Raw genomic sequence first — 14,252 nt, 5'->3', positions numbered from 1 at the left:
TTCGTCAACTGAAAATAAATAAACAAAAAGCACAGTTTAAATATACTAAAATCACAAGCTATGTTTTTAAACTATGCATCCGATCTCACTTAAAAGAACTATATAAACATTAAAATGGTCAAAAAGCTTAAATATTTAAAAAAATATTAAATTGAATTTTATCATATTAGCTGAAATGGAATTTTCATCATATTAGCTCAAATGGAATTTTATCATATTAGCTTAAATGGAATTTTTATTATATTAGCTTAAATGGATTTTTTATCCTATTGGCTTAAATAGAATTTTATCATATTAGCTTAAATGAAACTTTTATCCTATTAGCTTAAATGGAATTTTATCATATTAGCTTAAATGGAATTTTTATCATATTAGCTCAAATGGAATTTTATCATATTAGCTTAAATGGAATTTTTTTATCATATTAGCTTAAATGGAATTTTTATCATATTAGCTCAAATGGAATTTTATCACATTAGCTTTAATGGAATTTTATCATATTAGCTTAAATGGAATTTTTATCATATTAGCTTGAAAGACGTCGGCTAAGAAGGACAAAACATCCTAACAGGTATGAATAATACAAACTCCTATTAGTCATAAAAATAGCAAGTCGCTTTCGAACAAAAAGCTTCAATTTATGTTCTACAAAAACCTCCCAAGAACAGCCCAAAAAGTGATTATAGTACCTTGAATTATTAGTTGTATATTTGTTTCATCTTTTCCATAAGAATTCGTAGCCAAACATGTAAACAGAGCAGAATCCCCTCGGTCTACTAAATCTATCAACAATTCCGACAAGCTTCCATTCGAAAAGACTGTTTCTGTTAGACGATACCTTTAATAAAAATGCAATATAATAAAAGAAAACCAAAGATAACATAAAGGATTATCATTTTTATTTACAGTATACAGGGTGGTAATAATTAAAGTTCATAAAGTTCATAATTATCATGAAAGGAAAACTACTATATCAAATGTCATCGAACATGACGATAGTTTTAAATAGATCGTGGAAATTTATTTCCGGTAAAAATGTCCAAAAACTCGTCTCTAGGGGGGAAAATGGGCTCTATGCAATATTGTTAAATGAAATATGCAGGCTATATCTCACTAATTTCTTTACTAACTAGATTGCGGGTGGTTTCGAACAATCTGAACAAGCAAAGGGAATTCCAGCACCTTTACTCATTTAACCCTTTAACAATAACTTAATTATCAAGAAAATAGTCATAAAAGTGCCTGTTTTTTATGCACATCACAAATACACGTATTTGTAAAAATAAACTAGCTATCTACAATTACCTTAAAAATATCCTGGTACTGCCATCTAGTGTGTAAAATGAGAAAAAAATTTTTCCTTGTCAAAGAAATGAATTAGTTTTATTCTTATTGGCAGGTTACTACTGAACATTCCAGCCCGGAAATATCACGGGAGCGAGAAATAGAGGGCGAAACCTCACCCCGTCATTTTAGAAGGCTTAGCTACGACTTTTACCATTGAAGTCCATGATTGCCATTTATTGAAAATTACAAAATTATTTGAAAATTACCAAACCGTTCTTAATATAAAAGGAACCGGTTTTAGGGTAAATGTTTTTGTTTGGTTTTCGAATATTTACACAATTAAGGAGAATTATAGCTCACTTCTATTAAATATAAAAATGAAATTTGGCTTCTTTTCATTTGCTGTTATCGAGCCAAGGGCATTCAAGGAGGTAGACCTAAATTGTTCCCTCTTTCAGGATCTTGAATCGAAGAAAACGAAACTATTTTTAGGCTGCTCCTTTAATTTTGTCACAAATCTTAAGATTTTTCTAAATTTTTATTGTTGCTGTATTGTAAAGAAAAAAAAATCTTTTCTCAAATACAAACTTTGGGAAAAAACAATGGGTTATTACATGGGTGTCGCCAGGTTCAGCTTTTAAGGGGAACGAAAATAAATTACACTGTGACCTTTGTTCGAAATTTCCCACATGAGAAAAAAAAATCTTAAATGTACTGCATACCGGCAAAAAGATAATTTTTTATTTATTTCTTACTTTTATAGTTAAGGAATTCAAATCGATAACAATTCACGAAAATTTACTTCATTTTTTCTGAAATATTGAGAGGTGACTTTTAGTGATTTCTAATTGTTGATGGGGACAAATACACAACGACAACCCCCACTAACAAAACCAATAGGTTATTAATATTGCATCATGTAACATTATACACTGCAGAGTTAAATTGTTATAATAGCGATCTGCAATTCCTCAGGCTTTTATTGTTTACCCCATTAATGACCCACTACAAAAATAGTACCGTTCTTTTCTTATTTACAAAATAAACATTGGCGAAATATTCAAACGTATATGTGATCGAAACAAAGAATAGTCAATTGAAGCAGCTAAACGTTTAGTTTTTTTTTACTTAGGATAAATTTTTTTAAACTGAATTTAAAAGATTTACTAGTAATTCTAATTACATGCCTTATTACTTTATAAACGATATTCTGGCCATGTAGTTATTCTAGAAAAAGATTTTCTTTCATTCCACTAAGCCACATATTTTACGTGATGATAAATAAAAAGATCTCCGCCAAACTGCAAAAATTTCTAAGTACCGTATAACGAAATTTTCTCTATAGCGAATTTTTATACTGGAATTAGCTGATTCCGTCATACAGTGGCACCTTTGTATTAATAATTATTTGAAATAATAAATTATTTGAAAGAACTGGAAAGAATGAGATTCTCGGGAACTTTAGAAGAGAATTCTAAGTTGGTGCTACAAAAAATCATATCACTAGTATAAATAAAGGGTTCCAATTACCTGGTAATTGACTTTGTGTTTAAAGTTTGTTTATCTTTCGTCCACGCAATGTTAAGTGGTCTTTCTCCGTAAGCTTGACAAGACAATTTGGCCTCTTGTCCTTTTTTTACGATTTCAGCATGAAATTTATTGGTGAAGTGAGCAGCAACTAAAATTTAAAATTATTACAATATAATTTAACTTATGAATTATCACCTCTATTATCACTTATTTATCGATTTGCTTACTTTTATTATCACCTATTTTTATTATATCACCTATTATTTTTTATTATCACCTGTTATTTTTATCATCCCCTACTTTTATTATCACCTATTTATCGATTTCTATACATATTACAAACGAAGAGCATTCCTTACTTATAGCCACTATTTGAATTATTACAAGCGCGTAATTGAGGCAGTAGTTTCTTTCACTTATATATCGATTTACTTACTTTTATTATCACCTATTTTCATTATCACTTATTATTTTTTGTTATCACCTATTATTTTTATTATCCCCTACATTTATTATCCCCAACTTTTATTATCACCTATTTATCGATTTCTATACATATTACGAACGAAGAGCATCCATTATTTATAGCCACTATTTGAATTATTACAAGCGCATAATTGAGGCAGTAGTTTCTTTCATTTATAGTATATCGATTTACTTACTTTTATTATCACCTATTTTCATTATCACCTATTATTTTTTATTATCACCTATTATTTTTATTATCCCCTACACTTATTATCCCCTACATTTGTTATCCCCTCATTTTATTATCACCTATTTATCGATTTCAATGCATATTACAAACGAAGAGCATGCACTTTTTATAGCTGCTATTTGAATTATTTCAAGTGAATAATTGAATCAGTAGCTCTTTTCACTTATTTATCGATTCACTTATATTTATTATTCCCTATTTTTATTATCACCTATCATTTTTATTACCACCTGTTATTTTTATTATCCCCTACTTTTATTATCACTTATTTATCGATTTCAATGCATATTACAAACGAAGAGCATGCAATTTTCATAGCTACTATTTAAATTATTTCAAACGAATAATAAAGCCAGTATTTTTTATTTCACTTATTATTAACGTTTTATTTCAATTATACTTAATAAGCGTTTTGCAATTACTTATTTGTTAACGATATGTTATGATTTTTATCAGTTGCATTAACCATACCAAAATCAGTTATTGTTATATTTTTTGTTTTATGTAAATATTAAAATTAAATTGTTTGAAGTACATTAAAGTTGAAGTGTTAAATAATTTTTTCGAATAATATAATATTTATTGTAATATTAATAAATATATGGGACTCTGGTGAATTGCCTGCTACAACTCAACGCTGCCAGTCCGGTATCCCTTAGCAACGAGAAACACAGAAACTAATGTTTTATTTTGTCTTTTTGATTATTCTTTTAGTTTTGTATATATACTTACATTTTTTGGAGTTTGGTGAGAAAAGAAAGTTGATTGCATAGCTAAATTGTTTATAATATAAAATATGTAAATCAAAGTATTATGTAAATGCATACATAAAATGGTAAAAGAGTTACCATGAACGGTAAGGCTGATAACCTTGCTTAGACCTGATCCGATTCCATTTGATGCCTGACACAGGTAGTAACCAGCATCATGTTCCCCAACATCCAATATCGTAAGTGTACCATTTTCAAACACGTGCAGATGAGAACTACTGCTGATTGGCTTATAGCTTTCGGGAACACTCCCTAGTGAAAGAAGCGATTTGTGAATGTTCAAGCAAATTTTTTAAAACTTATTTTTTTAAAACTTAAAAGATAAATAATTGATAAAAATGTAAACATAAATCAATCTTATCTTAGGTGCCTTTTGCAAAAATATGTGTTGAATTGTGAAGTATACACTTCTACATCATTTTAAAGAATGTAGTATATATGTAGTAATAGTCCAAGTATATACGTAATGAATTTTACAAGGGAAAATACAAAAATTTGAGTAAAATCGGTCTAATAGTTTCTGAGAAATCAAATTTCTAAAAAGGCGTATTTTTTGTACTGTCGCATGTAAAATTATGTTCTTTAAAATGATAAAGAACATTGCATAACTTACGATTCAAAAGTTTTCAGACTAGTTTTAAATAAACTTAAAATATCATATTTAAGAACATCCCCTCGAACCATTAAGATTGAGTCCAAGAACGTGAAGATCCAATCATTACTTTAAAGGTTATTAAGGTTGGTGTTGCGCACTGCACATTTTTAAATAAAGAAAATGTACTGCAACTTGTTCTCTTTTGCTTTTAACTAACATTAATAAAAACAAAAAAATAAATATTATTTTCTGTATTGCTCTAAAAAATATAATGCACCCAAAAAATATAATTCATGTATGCATTTAAAACCTTACTTTTAACGTGACAATTGACGATTAAAGTTAAAATTTTAATGCATGAATTATTTATCAGTTAAATCTTTCAATAAATATTATTTTTATTGAAATTATGTTTTTGAAATGAAATGTATATAATGAGAGTGCAAACTTTTTCGAATTATTTTTTTCCAGTTAACTCACATAAAATAATTAAACGTCGTTATCTAATCACACAACAATGTCTATTTTTAATTACTGAATTTAATTTTCCATTAGGTCTTTCAACTTACATGAAATTCAATTATCTTATTAAATCGAAACATATGGAAATAAATTAATGTGCAGAATATTATATAAAATAGAATAGAATCGAAATATCTTAATGGTTATATGTAATTCATGATTCAAAAAGGATTTAAACTATAAAAAAATTTATGCATTTCTTAAATGATTATATCTAAATTTTATAAAGCTACTTAAGAAAAAACTCTCTTTGCATCTAGACATAAGTAACATTTTTTATATAGAACTTAGATTCTTACTATTAATGTATTGATATATAATATAAATGTGAAAGTATTTTTTTCCTAAGAAAATCCTCTTTCGTTCATTAAATTCGAAATTTAATACTTCTAAAGGTTAGAAATTCTGTAATGTAATAGCTGAATATTTATAAAAATTTCATTTCAAAAAGAAATAAAACTAGAAAAAAAATTGCTTCATTACCCATTAATGCATGATACACAGAAAAAATATTCTGTTAAAATTACCGTTCTGTGTGGTAGTGACAATTTTGGTAAAAATGATTTCGATGGTATTAATAACCAAAATATACGGTAGATAAATCATTCATTTGTTAATTTTTTTAGCTCAAATGTAACAGTTTGCTGTTAAGTCTGGTTTTCAAAATTCTTATTACCACACATATAATAAAAAAAAAAGTAAATTTAACTGAATAAGTGGTTTTTATGCCATGCTCTAAGTAAGGTATCATGATAGAATTACCAAATTTTATCATCTATAATAAATTCATATTTTATTATTTTTATTTTACCAAAGCCATTATCAAAGCACTTCGGAAAAAATTACCGGGCTGTTTGGTGTTAGCTTAAAACCAGAAACACATTAAACTATACTTATCATTACGCTTTTTAAAGTGCTTTTTTCCTCAGTACACGAACCACTATTAATTTTTTTTTAATTAATTGAATATTTATTAATAGTTTGCAAAGAAATTACTTTTAAATGGAATAAAAATGCTACACTGGATACTTGATCTGNTAAAAATCAAAGTTATTCGTTTTTTCTAACATTATTTTTTTTAAACTTCATATTTGTTTATCACCATGTTCATCCTCTTAATGAGAAAATTATCTCAGGAGAAAAAAAAACAAACTACCTGCTGCTTTTCTCCAGGTGAGTCGGGGTGGGGGAAAACCATCAGCTTCGCAATCGATCATAATGCTCCGTCCCTTAATTACGTCAACATCATTAGGTTCCGTTTTCCAACGGGGAGGAACTGGAACGAAAGGAAAAATTATCAGCAGGAAAAATAATAAAGAGCATATTTTTGAATATAAGATATGTAACTCATGAAAATACTGAAATCTATCGTCCCGAGATTTAAATGGCAGATAATGCACTATTTTCTCCGCAATAAATAGCTTGAAAAAGTTAAACTCATGAATGAGATAAAATACTTTTAAAAAAATAATAATTAATCTATCATAATTAACTTTTTTTTTAAATGTTTTATTTTTCTTTATTAAAAATCGAAACCGCTGTTTTGACTGTTCTACTTTACATTTTGTTTTGGTGTGCAAAAAAAAATTTTTTTTTCCATGGCCGGCGTTGATTTTCACCTCGGAAGATGCCGGAACTGTTGCGCATTTAACGTTACCCGGTGGACACCTGTGAACCTGAGTCACGGAGGCGAGCAACATTACCCACGCCACACTGCCACAGATACCCGTTTATAAGTTGGGACATTCACACAATAGAAAACAACACACAGAACATCCATGCCCTGATCGGGATTCGAACTCACAACCATTGGCTTCACAGTCAGGCACGTTGACCGCTCGGCCAATGCCCCAACACAAAAAAATATAAATAAAATAGACTTAGAGACTTAAAATTAATGATGTTCGCAGAAAAACTAAACTGGAAGTACGAAAAATAAAAAAAGTTTAAGATTCAATAATTAGTACTGAATTGGAGTATTATAAACTCTTAAACTTGTAGTAAAAAATATCCTGTCAGCAATTTTAACGGACTGCGGAAATGTAAGTACAGAGTTAAAGCTAACTGTTAAACTAAACTGTCAAAGTTAAACTTTTATTTTAAGCAAATTGTCATTTATTATTTAGTAATTCTTGAAAAAAAAATTCTTTTTTATAAAAAATTGCAGCTGCATCAAGCATGTCTTGTCATTGCTAGGAAATAAGATATTTGAAAATAAGATTATAGAACTTTTCTCATACTCAATAACTTAAAATATTAATTTAAAAAAAAATAAACTTCAAATAAATAAACTTCAAATGTAGGTAATATTTCAAAATAATGATTAAATTTTTATTTTAAATACTCAAATAATTTTTTTCTTCCAGTTTACTGATAAAAAGTCCTGAAATTTCAATTTTTATAACATGCGTGATTTAAGTTATAACATCAAAAAAATTAGATGATGATGTCGATCAGTGAGTTTTGGAAGAATATAGCATTCTTAAATCGAATATCTCCATACTTCAAATTTGGGGCTATTAATTCTACTCCATCAGATTCTATATAGATAAATAAACGATTTATAGTTTTCAATTATTTTAAGAATCATTTTCCATATCATTTGACAAAAAAGTTTTCATGATAAAATGAATGTTAAATGTTATTCAAGTATCAATTATTTTTATGTTGCAACATGCATACCATGAATTACCATTGCTGCGCTGTGGCGTTCAGATCCCGCCTCGTTGCTGGCAACGCAGGTGTAGTTCCCTCTGTGTTCTGGCTTGATCGATTCGAACAGAAGTGTCGATGAGTAATCCGCCAAGTTATGGATTCTAATGTCACCATCCTTTTCGAGAATATCCTCGTCCCTCAGCCATTTCAAGGTGATGGGCGGATCACCCTTGATGACTGTGCAACTGATACTCAGTCTCTGACCCATTTGTACGGACGATGGGAGATTGAAGGGCTCTATAACTGGACGAACTGCAATGACATCAAAATAATTTGGTTTGTATTGTTAAGGTAAATAAGGGGCCAAATTATTAGAAGCACTGTAAGATCTTATGCAAAATGTTAATTATCAGGTGATACTATACAGTTTTATTGCTTTTGCGTCACTGAAACCAGTTTTCACGTGTTTACGTTGGTGTATCAATCAGTTAAATTAGACGATATATAATGTAAATTTGACAATTGGATAAATAGACGATATATTATATAAATATAGAATTTTTATTATATCACGTATTATATTAGTATATTATAACAATTAGACCAAATTATCAGACGCACTGCAAGATTCTATGTAAAATTCATAATTATCAGGTGATACTATACAGCTTTATTGTCTTTAAGCGACTGAAACCGGTTTGCACTTGTTTACGTTCGTATATTAAGTGGTTAAATTAGACGATATATAATATACATTCGACGATTAGATAAATGAGACGATATATTATATAAATATAGAATATTTATTGTAACAGGTGTTATACTATTATACTATAGTAATTAGATCAAATTATTAGATTCGCTGCAGTTTTTAAATAACCACATGTTTTGCACGTATTTGTATGCAATACTTTTATATTTAAACATACATGTAATGGATTTTTATTCAGGAGATTTTTTATGTACTTCCTATTTGTATTTATGTTTTGCAATACAATGTTAACCAATTGTTACACGAACGTAAAAAAGTGTAAACCGGTTTCAGCTGCGTGAAAACAATAATGCTGTATAGTATACCTGATATTTAAGATTTTGCATAGATTTTTATAGTGCGTCTAATACTTTGTTTAGGGACTGTACAATAAATTCATGCTAGAAAGTGTATTTTAAAGAACTCTAAGTAAATAGCAGGTGCAAATTGACCTCGGTGATTTGTTTTATTTTTTTTCTTTCAGTAACTAATGAATTTTAGTTTACCTCTGACAGTAATATAAACGCTTCCCTTTGCGCTTTCTCCTTCTTTGTTTCTGAGGGTGCACGTGTACCGACCTTCGTCGACCATTCTTTCAACCTGTCGAACAAGAAGTGTCCCGTTTGGATAAACAGTCTGCCTATGGTTATCAGGTAGACGAACACCATCTGCAAAAAAAATATAATGCTGAGAAATTGTTACTTTAATAGGGTATTGAAATTTAGCTACAGAGGGTGTAACGTATCTACCGCTACAAAAATACAATTTCAGTTCACTGGTATATATTACATGTTAACTCGATTCCATGTTGGAATACCTTTTCATAGATGAAGGTTGACATTGCCGATAAACACTCGAGCCCCACATTGGTGACCCGGACGTGATGTGAACATGCCTACCTTGACAGAAACTCCCACGTCGATATGAACACGCCAAACTTGACAGTAACGCCTTCTTCGATGGATTGTTTACACTGAACAGTTGGCGTGTTACTTGTGACTGCAACATTATCCACCTTCTCGTAATGTTGCTACTTAGTTTCGATCACACACAACGTACAACGTATTCATTCGACTGCTAATGGCAACACACGAACTATCTCGACCGTCAAATTAATATAGCCCTCACTATCAGAACTTAAAAAGAATGGTGATCTTAATACGGCTCTCCCGGCTTCTCACAAAACAGCAATGAATAAACTAGTGGTATTCGTTCATCGAATTCTATCACGGATATAATTATGGTGGGGGTGTACTGTAGTGTATCTACCACTGCAAAAATACAATTCCAATTCACTTAAATGTATGACATGTTAACTCGATTCTATGATGGCGTACCTTTCATAGATGAAGATGGACACAAGTTAGTGCTGCGCTGATGTTAACACATACTGTTGATTGAAAATTAATTGCTATTACTGAAATTGGTGGCTGCCATTTTCCTCCAAAAACGCATAAAATGAATTAAATAAAAAATGAATAAAGTAGGAAATAATTAGGAATATGGCAGGGAAGTGGGATTAATTTTAAATGGGGTCATCCCTCTCGAAGCTGATAGGCTAAGGTTTATTACTGTATTTTATCTATATGTTTAATATATGAATAGATGTCTGTCTACGAACTCAGATAGAGTCTTTAAAAAATTACCAAAATATAGTAAAATTTACCTTGTTTCTGGCTCTATGGGGACACCAAGAAGCGTGATAATTTTCTACAGAAGTGCTTTGATAATGATTTTGGAAAAAAATAACAGTAAAATATTATTTTATAATGTGTGTCAAAATTTGGTAAATATGGTAAGGTTCGGTAAATTTTATCATGAGAGCATGGCATAAAACTAATTATTCAGTTAAATTTACTTTTCAGAATTGAAACTATTACTAAATGCCTGGTAATAAGACTTGTAACATAACAAAGAATTCGGTAAATCTTTACTATATGAATACAAAAAACATCAAATATATGACTTAAATACCGTATATTTAGTTTTTATTACCAGATGTATGCTTTTTTTTATTTTTTTAATCAGAAATGTATTTATAGTACTATACTTTTATCAATTTTTTTCTTCGTGTCTCGCGTAATCTTTTAAAACATGCCTTTGACTGTGATATAATTTGGCACACAGATAATTTTAAATACGAGGAATATTTAATTTTAAATATTTCGAGGGAGATGTGTATAAAAAAACGAATTTTCTCAGAGGATTAGCATCATGCATTATTGCAGTTTAAACTGTTGGTATTATTTTCCTCACTTATTTAGACGTGCTTGGCGCGAGCACATTCGTTACTAAAACCCGCATTCTTAAAGAGTACTTATGATTTCAGAGGTTAAAAATTATACATTTTTCCATTGAATTTAAAAAAGTACACAATTCCTCCAAAAATTAATGGCACAGCATAACTCTCATTCTGCATTAATGTGCCTCTTAATAATAGGTACATTTACTTTCAAAGTACAATAACCATGTACCTCTTAATATTTATCTGTGTATTTTTGAATTATACATGTTGACACATTTACATATTTATATTTTGTGCTGTTTTCACACCGTCTTGGCTATATACGGGTAAATGAATTGCTAACAGTTTTTTCAGCGCTATGAACTTGTAATATATCACAAATATAGCATACATACAAATACAGCATATCATAAAAAAACAACGCTTTTTTATGAAGAAAAAAAGACCTTATGTATGTCTATATGTATAAAAAAATGAACGTTTGTGTGGGTCCTTTATAGACTCAGTCCTTTATGGACTTTCAGAACAAAAAAACAATTGTTGTATCAGAATTATTTTATTACCAATTCATTAGAAGATAGTTTACAATTTACTACGCATTACGAATTTATTTCTTTACAGTTTATAGTAATTCTTTTCCTTACTTTATTTACCACTGCCTAATCTCAAATTAAAAACATGCAAACATACTAGAAACTGATGTGGTTTAGGCAAAAGCAGTTCTTTTACATTAAACATACCCCATATTGATGCAATCCAAAAAAAAAAAAAAATTGTTATTTTCTCCGATTCATTAATGATCCTAAAAAGATTACTTACCTGGTTCTTCCACCAAGCTCCTTAATTGTGTCGGTGTCTGCTTTTCATTTTTTAATATGACTTCGTAGTGTTTATAACTACTGATTTACTGATTTTTTTTCTTTTTTTTCTTCACACCGTATATAGATAAATATATACACCGAAGAGCCATTACATTATGACCACTCTCCATCTATAACAATGGGCTCGCCTACGTTTTCATGGTTTCGATGGCATCCTTTGCAACAATGTTTTCATAGAACACATTAGGACCATTGCTGTTAGGGTTAACGGTAAAACAATTGAGGTGACCTCCATCAGAATGAGCAACAACAGCAGTGTGTATAAAGCCGAGCTGATGGCGATTAAAACTGCCCTAAATTGGCTTGCGAAGAATAATTATCCCGATGCGACAATATACTCCGATTCGCTCTCCTCGTTGCAAGCTTTAAATCATCCAAAACCTGTGTCCCTTTTGGTTGAAAAAACCAAAGAACTCTGGCAAAACAATATCAAACTCAATTTGGTAAAGGCCCATCACATAGGAATAGATGGCAACGAGGAGGCGGATCGAGTTGCAAAGGATGCCATCGGTCTCGGTAGTATTACTATTGAGTCCCCGAGCACCATCGCCCAAGTTAAAATAATGGTCAAAGATTATACAAATAAGAGATGGAAACAAGACTGCAGGATTCTGAAAAAAGTAGACAGGCTTATAAATTCGTAAAAGACCCAAGACATAATACTGCAGGCGAACTGCTATTTAAACCTATTTTTAACGGGCCATGGGGTGTTCGGTGACCATCAAAGTAGACTCTTTAACAAATCCCCGGCATGCAATTATTGTGGTGAATTTCAAAATGTTGACCTCTTGATTTTGCATTGCCCAAGATTCCGAACACTCCGTGGAAAACATTTTCATAATTTAGATTAAGTCCAATGCTTTTCAAGCTCGACCTGCAGGGGTATAATTAAATCCATCATTAAAAAAACATTGGAGGATATTCTGGGGGAAGTCTAATAATAATTCTGAATCCGCGACCACTAATTTGGGTGTCTCAACCGTATCATGTTTTACTATTTTATTATTTATTATTATAAATTTACTAAATTTAGACCTTGAGATCAACTAGTGGTTGGTTGTTCCTGGGCTTTTAACCTTTTTCTGATTTTAAATTTTTAAATATTGGGATTTTAATCATGTCTTGGCCCGGTTATGGGTCATAATTTTAACTATTTATTCCATTGTTTTAATGTGTGATGTCATAATGTTACTTTTAAACTTTGGGACTATTTTAATCTTTCCTTCTTGAGATTTTATATTTTTTATGTATTATTCTTTTGATTTTTTTCAATGTGTGAGGGCCCGTATTGGGTTTTGATTTTAACTGCTAGATCATCTGTGTTAAGTGTACGATGTATTAATGGTGATGTTTTGATTGACCATCTCTACTGGCCCTGCGTGGCCATGTCGATTTTGTTTGAGCTTTTAGCTCATCTTATAAATGATCAATCATATGTTTTGTATTGTAGAGACACCACAATTGTCGAGAAATTTTGGGATGATCTTGTGCAGCTTGGTTTTAACTTTTGAGCCACGGTTTGTTTTAAATAAAAGGGTCTGTTGACCTTATAAAGTAATAAGGGTCTTGACGTATTTTTAACCACAAAGTCTTAAGGGCTTGTTGGCCCAAATACCTTTCACTTTTAATTCTATAATGGCTCGATTTTAGCAGATGTCATTGATGTTATACATTTTTTGTGTTGTTACTTGTGATGTTGTACTTTTTGTGTTGTTACTTGTGATGTTGTACTTTTTCTGTCGAGCTGTTGCCACTGACATCTGTGATTTTAAAATAATTGTTGTTGATATAATTTCTGGTTGTTTATGTATATTTAATATATGTTTTATGTATCTACTCGTATGCCATTAGGGCAGGTCGAGATGCAAATATGCAAATTAGGACCCATAATCCTCATAGAACAATCCCTGACGTCTGTAAGCTACTTGAACATAGTTCCAGACCAGGTTCACCCATTCATGGCAGCAGTTTTTCCTGCGGGGGATGGTGTTTACCAACAGGATAATGCACCATGTCATAAGGGTCGAATCGTCGAGGAACATTCCAGTGACTTTCAAGTCATGTCTTGGCTCCCAAATTCACCTGACCTTAATCTAATAGAGCATTTGTGGTCCGACTTGGAAAATCAAACTCATGCTGCCACGCTACCCCCTCGCAATGTGAGGGAATTGCAGGACCAGTTGGTGAGAGCTTGGTACCAGATACCTCAGACTACCTATCAGCACCTTGTGGAATCAATGCCACGGCGGGTGCTAGCAGTTTTGAGGGCTAAAGGTGGTCCTACATGTTATTAGCAGG

The 14,252-nt window shown here is 30.7% G+C and overlaps 1 protein-coding gene across 3 annotated transcripts in view; it reads right to left on the bottom strand.

Moving 5' to 3' along the window:
* Positions 1 to 14,252, bottom strand: part of LOC107453534 (cell adhesion molecule Dscam1) — a 139,220-nt gene that overhangs the window by 24,706 nt on the left and 100,262 nt on the right. For 2 of the 3 annotated variants that reach the window (XM_071185813.1, XM_071185867.1), the window contains exons 10-14: positions 8,105 to 8,389; positions 6,579 to 6,698; positions 4,384 to 4,557; positions 2,818 to 2,965; positions 690 to 838 (exon numbers count right to left, since the gene is read on the bottom strand). In XM_071185813.1, the coding sequence (XP_071041914.1) occupies positions 690 to 838; positions 2,818 to 2,965; positions 4,384 to 4,557; positions 6,579 to 6,698; positions 8,105 to 8,389 (876 nt within the window). Of the gene's footprint in view, positions 1 to 689; positions 839 to 2,817; positions 2,966 to 4,383; positions 4,558 to 6,578; positions 6,699 to 8,104; positions 8,390 to 9,334; positions 9,497 to 14,252 lie in introns of all 3 variants that reach the window. The other variant, XM_043048070.2, reaches the window with a different exon arrangement.

This window comes from Parasteatoda tepidariorum, chromosome 1, assembly GCF_043381705.1.
Source record: "Parasteatoda tepidariorum isolate YZ-2023 chromosome 1, CAS_Ptep_4.0, whole genome shotgun sequence".
Lineage (NCBI taxonomy): Eukaryota > Metazoa > Arthropoda > Arachnida > Araneae > Theridiidae > Parasteatoda > Parasteatoda tepidariorum.
Note: the sequence above shows the minus strand (reverse complement) of the source record. Positions and strands in the feature narration are given on the sequence as shown.